The 7,500-nt window shown below is 39.4% G+C and overlaps 1 protein-coding gene across 1 annotated transcript in view; it reads left to right on the top strand.

The window, feature by feature from the left end:
• Positions 1–5,338, top strand: part of LOC137971812 (gastric triacylglycerol lipase-like) — an 11,033-nt gene extending 5,695 nt beyond the window's left edge. Inside the window, exons 3-7 of the mRNA XM_068818572.1 lie at positions 271–517; positions 1,479–1,634; positions 2,017–2,088; positions 2,465–2,533; positions 5,102–5,338. Coding sequence (XP_068674673.1) covers positions 271–517; positions 1,479–1,634; positions 2,017–2,088; positions 2,465–2,533; positions 5,102–5,338 — 781 coding nt within the window. The remainder of the gene's footprint in view (positions 1–270; positions 518–1,478; positions 1,635–2,016; positions 2,089–2,464; positions 2,534–5,101) is intronic.
• Positions 5,339–7,500: the final 2,162 nt, after the last annotated feature.

Raw genomic sequence — 7,500 nt, 5'->3', positions numbered from 1 at the left:
CTACAGAGGGAAATTAAGGAAACCTCCGGCAAACAGGGTTCAATTTGAGGCAAGCTAACTATTGTACCGTTTAAAAGCCTGTGACATTGGTGTTACCTTCAGAAATAATTTCACGTAGTGTGTTACACAACCGTCAACTTTGACGGCAAACTTTATCAATTAAAACATTACCGTTGACATTGTTCCCGTAACGAAATGAAAGTAAGAGCATCTGAACTCACCGCCTTTCGGCTATTTTTTGTTTTTTTGTTTGTTTTTTTTTTTTTGCAGCTGGGACGAGATGGCCCAATACGATCTTCCTGCCATGTTGAAATTTGTGACGACAAAAACATCGCAATCCTCGCTGTACTACATTGGTCATTCCCAGGGAACTACAATCGGTTTTGCCGAGTTCTCCACGAATAAAGAGTTGGCTAAAATGGTGAAGACGTTTTTCGCTCTTGCACCAGTAGGCACTATAGGTCATACAAAGACCCCTTTCCTGACCATTCCTAGCGAAACTTCCATGGAAATTGAGGTATGTAGTATGATCGTTTACATTACGATCCTTCAATCAAACACGTATCCTCTTTTTCCTTTTAAAATTTTAAACAAATAAGACTCCGAAGCTAGCGCTGCAGAGCTAGTAAGTGTCAATAAAAGGATATATTTTGATAAATTCATTTTTCTTTGAAAAAAATATCATACTATTTAAACAGTCGGCTCGCATTCAATTAGGAGTTAGGGCAAGAAACGAAGTCGTCTATGGCATCGACAACACCAAGACAAGATCTAAACCATTATCTGTTAAAGGAGAAAAAGTAGTCTATTTTAGTCCTATTTTTCTTCTGTGCTAGGCTATAAGACAACGAATTTAAGGTTCTGACGACAACGGGAGCATACAAGATAGAATAGCTTATATTTTCTATCTTAAAAACCAATCCTGCTATTGGATAGCTCGCCCATATTGTACAACGTAAGCAAGATCAACCGAATAGTCGCTGGATACGTAAGATACCGCTTAGCTACATATTGAAGGGTTACTTTCGTTTTATGGTGATATAACTCCCTAAAGGTTTGAAGAATTAGTGTTTTCCTCCTAAGTTTATAATTGGTACGTGGAGAACGTACATTAGTATTGCTTTCTCGTGTTGTATGCGTCCGTTGTATACCACAATGCCAACCTCATACAAGTCCCTCAACGAACTCAGTTAAGGACATTTGAAAGATTCATTTCCACTATCAATTCGAGAGTACCTTCCCTTTGCTAAGGCATACATATGTGACATCAGAGGTTTCACTTTCTTAGTCACTCTCTGAGACAGACAATCTTTACAGTAAGCACTACTCAAGGCAAAGGTCAACTCGGTGGCTTATATCTAAAACTAAGTTATTGTACATTGTTTTATGCATGATCATAGTACATTTCTCTAAAAAAAGGAGACTTGTCGTTGGGGGTTTATTGGTGTTAACACATTTATTTCCTTATTTTTTCAAAGATGGTGCACATGTTGTTGGGTAAACGCGACTTCCTTCCATCCGGACCCATTGTTCAATGGTTTGGGAAACACGTCTGTTCAAAGACTATCAATCAACCACTTTGCGCCGACGTGATGTTCACTTTGTGCGGTTTTGATCGGAAAAATTTGAACAATGTACGATAAACTCTTTTGTCCCCATTTAGTATGTTCACTTTTGTGTCCAGAAATGCAAGTAATATGATATCCAACAAGAAGTTGCGCTTGAATTCTTGGCATTCCTATCTATTTCTAACAATAAGATTAGGGACAAGAAAAGCGTTATTCAGTAGGTCAGGGTAAATGTAGCCCGGCGTTGTGCCTTATTTGGGGAACATCATTTGGGGGACACTCCGTAACGCTTATTGAAATCCGCGTGCATCTAATTATTTGCATTTCCCGGCATACCTATTTTTAAATTTCCTTTTTCTTTGTTATTTATTTCATAGTCATTTGTACGAAAAGATATGAGTCAGTGTCAAGCACTATTTCACCTTTATTATCTTTCATTTCACAACAGACTCGAATTCCAGTGTATGTAGCACACACACCCTCAGGGACTTCTGTTAAAAACGCGATCCACTGGCTCCAGGTAATACGATATTCCTTAAATAGCAGCTGAGATCCTACAAAAATATTTAGTCCTTTCTCAGTTTTATTTGTTTCGCTTTCTTTTCTCTTTTAATATTTAAAACTCGTGCCCAAGATTTCCTAAGACATATATATGTTATATTCTTTTAAAGGCATGATTTACAGTAAATAAGGTAAGGCAAAACCGCATCTGTAACGGAAAATCACAAAACCGTCATTTTTTGTCAGCATGAGGTCGAAGTGATGTCTAGTGACGTATGATGAAGGGTGCCAAAATCAATCGGAGACTTTTTGTAAACTTCTAGAAAGGTCCTTCTCTTTATGTAGGCCTCGGTGTTGTCTCTCTGACAAATGTGTTCATACTTCCTTTTCAACAGATGGTGAATTCCAAAAAATTCCAAAGGTACGATTATGGAAATTTTGGAAATAAGCGAAACTATGGACAGGTATGTTTGGTACCTTTTTACTGTATTTCCATAGAAAGGCTTTTCGTTTTCAGAAGTAACCGATGTTGTCTTTTCGCGAGATAAACTGGGAAACGTGTCTTTCTATCAGGTCAACACTCTTGCTTTTCGCAAATTTGGTTAGTCACTTTGGTTGCAGTTAAGGTCGATGATATTGTAACGCAACGGCACTGCTAACTGCTGCATTGTGAACGGATTTATTTGCAAACTGAACAACGTACCTCTTGTTAAGATTCAACACTCTTGCTCAATCTCTAACTGAAGTTTAGCTCTTTTTTTAGTCATTATTGCGTGCACTTTGGTTGCGATTGATAACGCAGTGTAGCTGTCTGTTCAGCCATTTCGCGCACATTACAATAGCTTGCGCAGGTAACACTAGGCTTTTCGTTGTATTTGGCCCCCTTCACCAGAAATATGACTCCCTTCCTCAGGAGGCCGTTCAACAATAAGATTAATGAAAAAAAAAAAAAGAATACTCGAATCCTCCTCTAACGATTGAACACGATATAATTAAAAAACTTTCTTCAATAAAAGTCAATAAAAGTCAACGGAAACAATGCTTGATCACCTTATTTTCACTGGCAAAGAGTGCAGCTAGATCAATTCGTGCTTGAATTGTTTTTCAATAAATTAAAACTAGAGCAAAATCCCGCTGCGTGAAGCGGCTGACGAGAATGGCATCAGCAATAGAGCTCTCAGGTGTCCTCCCTCCAATGAAGAAAAGTTTTCCGTTCTTTAAACGGTTTGAGACGATTGTGATGCACAAACTTGAGCTTTCGTCTGGGTTTCTTCTGAATGCGATAAACCTCGTCTGTAACACATTTAATGACTTCCCAAGGCCCTTTCCCTTCCCTTCTTCTGCGAGTTGTACAATCACACCTTCTCTCCCCTCGCGTGTGAATGTGAATTCGACCTCTGGTCATACAAGCGTTTCTGGCGTTGGCTTTCAACCCTCAAATGATCCCGTTCAAAGTGTAGCATCTTCTCCACTTGCTCCTCTAGAACATATGCATACTCCGTGTGTTCTGACGTTTCCAAGTCTTTTGGTGGGATACCGAAAATGAGGTCCGCGCACCGGTGGCTCAGTTGGTTGAGCATCGGGCTGTCATGCATGCGGGAGGTCGTGAGTTCGACTCCGGCCGGACCAACACTCAGGGTCTTAAAATAACTGAGGAGAATGTGCTGCCTTTGCAATTACATCTGCAAACGGTTAGGCTTTCAAGTCTTCTCGGATAAGGACTGTAAACCGGAGGTCCCGTCTTAACCCTTGTTGGAAATTAAATAGTATGGGACGTTAAAGAACCCACTCACTGTTCGATAAGAGTAGGGGACGAGGTCCCCGCTGTTGTGGTCTAACCTAAGCTGGACGGGGGCATCTTTCGCTTTCATAAAAAAATTAATTGTGAACTGCGTAACAAGCAGTCTGGCTAAAGTCCCCCACAAAAGTATTGTAAAATTAGTCCTGAAAAGCCATTGTATCATTGTATCTCATTGCATTGTACGTAGGTCCACGAGGCTTATTTCCCTTTCGTAAACGGTCGTTGCCATTTCTCAGAAAGGTCGTTGCCACTTGAAAAGGTCGATGCCATTTTTTAGTTCTGACTTACACTCGTTAGGTCTAAGAACTCAAAAGGTTGCAGTTACTGGGAGTTTGTGTCTCGCTGGTCATATGAGTTAGGGTTCGGGTATAGGGTTCTGTTCAGGGTGAGTACTATGAACTCAAGTTCGAGTCTTGAAATTTTCGGACTTTTTTGTTTTTTCCTCCAGTTTTTCTTTTATAATTTTTTTTTCCTTTTTTGTCTTAATTTTTGTTAGTATTTTTTCTTAGTTTGTTTCTTTTAATTTTCTTTGAAGTGAAGTGTCTAGTCGACCGTTATAAATGGCATCGACCGTTTCAAATGGCAAAGACCGTTCTGAGAAATGGCAAGGACCGTTTACGAAAATTTTGCGTCCACGAGCAGTCGGACTTCTTGCCAAATATGACCTTGTCAGGTGTTCATCCAGTACTCTCATGAATTAAGATCGGTACGCCATAGCAAGAAGGGGAAGAAAGTTATCCCAGTTTCGAATGTAACGCGACGGCACTGCTAGCTGCTGCAATTCTATAAAATTGTCGACAAGATAGAGTCAATAGTTTTTTTTTTATTTTTAACTACATTGGTTCAAAACAGAACAGAACAGAGCGGAAAAAACCGCGGAGAAAGCCGCGTAAAAATAGCTTCACACCTATTTATTATAATTATTATAATTATTATTATATTGATGATGATGATGATGATGATGATAATGATGATAATGAAAATAATATTAATAATAATAATAATATAACAATAATATAAAGTCACTTAACCTCCACCCTCCCCCTCAAAAAAGGGTTTCGAAACTTCGTCCGAGCAGCGATCATGTAAAATAAGAGATTGTTCAGAAAAGTACGAGGAATGGCATTTACTCTTTGGCTTCCTCTCTTTTCTGTACTTCTAGTGATTGTTAATAGCAATTGTATTAGGAACTTACTTTTACTTTCTTTCTTGTTTCCTGTTATTCCTCTAGCGCAAAACACCCTTGTACAATCTGCAAGACATGACACTACCGGTCGTCGTCTACTCCGGAGAGAACGACTGGCTTGCTGACCCTAAAGATGTGCAATATCTTCTGTCTCAATTGCCAAACGTGATTCACAGTGTGGAAATTCCGAAATGGAACCATCTTGATTTCATCTATGGTTTGGACGCCGCCCCAGTAGTTTACAACGAAATCATTGAATACATTCAACACTCTTCTGAGTAACCCAAATCAAGGTTGACGTGATGATTTGTGTTTGAAATTCAGGAACTCGGCAGTAGTCATTTATAGCAAATTTAGCAGAAATGTAATTTCGTCGAATTGTTGTCGAAATCAGAAATAAAAAATCACATAACCAGCCATAGTTTTTTTTTTTTTGGTAGATTGCACCTGACAGCCTTGAGGTAACGCGCGTTCGCAATCCATACCTCATTGACTATATCACTCTCCATCTATATGCTGGCGAAACGTTGAGAGATTCAGGACCATATTGAAAATGTATTGCGTCCATAATGACTGATCACGATTTAGTTAAAACACTTTATCTGCGGGTTTTCGTAAAATGATGTCGCGTCCTGCCAGTAGCATGTGCAGTTCAGATCGTTTCCCCGCGAATACACAAAATTACATATCGACAAAACTACACTTTTTTACTAAGGCAAAGTGGTTAACCTTCTTTTATTTGAAAGGTCACGTCTATTTTGAGCTGCGTTCAATTCCATAAATTTCTTGTTTTAAGCTCTAGGTTTCGGTCGAGGGATCTTCTGGTGTTATAAGAGTATTTTATGAGTTCAGGAGCAAATTTTAAAAAGTATTGAAGTCTTGGCTAAATTCCATCGCCACGTTGATATTTCAGTGTTATAAGCTGGTATATTGAGAGTTAAGCTGACAAAATGAGGAAAGATAATGATAACTAATAAAAACAAGAGGCTACAGTTAGCGTAAACTCGGGCTTGCAGTAATAGCGTAGCTCCGCGCGCGCGGAGCACCATTGTTAAGGAAATATGGTAACCCATCCATGCAAGAAATGTTGGTTTTATAGCCACGACATCATCAACCGTCTGTACGTACACCATCTGTCCATGTATGCCAATGTGACCAGTATCATGCTAGTTAACAGCATCTTTGATACATTGGACATCTAACTTTTGATCAAAACAGTGTATCTGCCGACCAGTATCACGTGACCATATGGGCTTGGAGCTTGGAGATCACCGAGGTCAGCTGTTTTTTTTAAAGTTGACCGCTGACCAGGCATTGGTTTTCGATTGGATTGCAGGCTCAACCCAGGGTAACTCACTAGAACATAAGCGAGGCTTCATTTTTCGCGTGCTTTCTGTGGCTTGACGCGACAACAAGGCCATACTGCATTGACGAAAGTTCTTACAAAATCAACGCTTTTCCTGTTCAGGTGGAAAACGGTTAGGAAGATGTCTTATTCCTGCATTTTTCACTGATTTCAATCCAGTTTGACATATCATGGTCCACACTGGTGGCTACGCAGCTATTCAAGTCAAGCATTGGTGGGATGTAAACTTAAAGCTGAGTGTTTGTTTTAATTTGCTTAGAGCTGCTTTTTTTCTCTGTATTGCAATTTTTGGCATATCTTTAGAAGCTCTGATAAGGTTACATGATGCCTTAAGGACCTATGTCTAGAACAGAAACGAAAGGAGAACGAAAGAGAACAATAACGCCAAAACAGAATACCAGTAATAGCTCATACTTAGTGCAAGACGTTGCTCCACAAATTCTTTCCTTGGGCACAAACCGTTTGTTAGTTTTACGCATGCGTATTTTTGAAAGGTGGTTTAATCGGTTCTTCCTTTGTTCAGGAATGAAAATCGAATTTTTATTTTCTACTGGAATTAAATAACAATCGTCTGTACTCTTTAGGTCATAATGAAAAAAAGTTGATGTTTGTTTGCTTTCCTCTAAAATGCGAGCGAACAAGTGCTTTTTAAATTCGTTTGCCCAACTTTATTTCGTTGTGCTTCGACAGTGACAAGAGAATATTGCCCTTATGTGATAAACACGTATTCGCAATGAGTTCTCGGAAAATCTCACTAGCTTGTGTTTTCAAAAGTTTGTAAAGCACCCAAACGTTATTACTCGGGCCCGTAGGAGCACGAGTTATAAAGTACGTTAGATTACATTTTTTTCCCCTGTGCAGCAAAATGCACAATAGAAAAACGTGGCGGTTTTTGATTGGGCAATGCACAATAGAAAACACGTGGCGGTGTTTTGATTGGGTAATGCACAATAGAAGCCATGCACGTGGCGCTGTTCACAATGGTTACTTCAAGCAAACCACATAATCCAAAAACATGAAGAGCACTGTGATGGGTTAACGCGTTCCAAACTAAATTGTGGCATTACGTTAAGTAGCA

The sequence above is a fragment of the Montipora foliosa genome, chromosome 9 (assembly GCF_036669935.1).
Source record: "Montipora foliosa isolate CH-2021 chromosome 9, ASM3666993v2, whole genome shotgun sequence".
Classification (NCBI taxonomy): Eukaryota; Metazoa; Cnidaria; class Anthozoa; order Scleractinia; family Acroporidae; genus Montipora; species Montipora foliosa.
The sequence above is the reverse complement of the archived record's forward strand: the minus strand, read 5'-3'. Positions and strand labels throughout refer to the sequence as shown.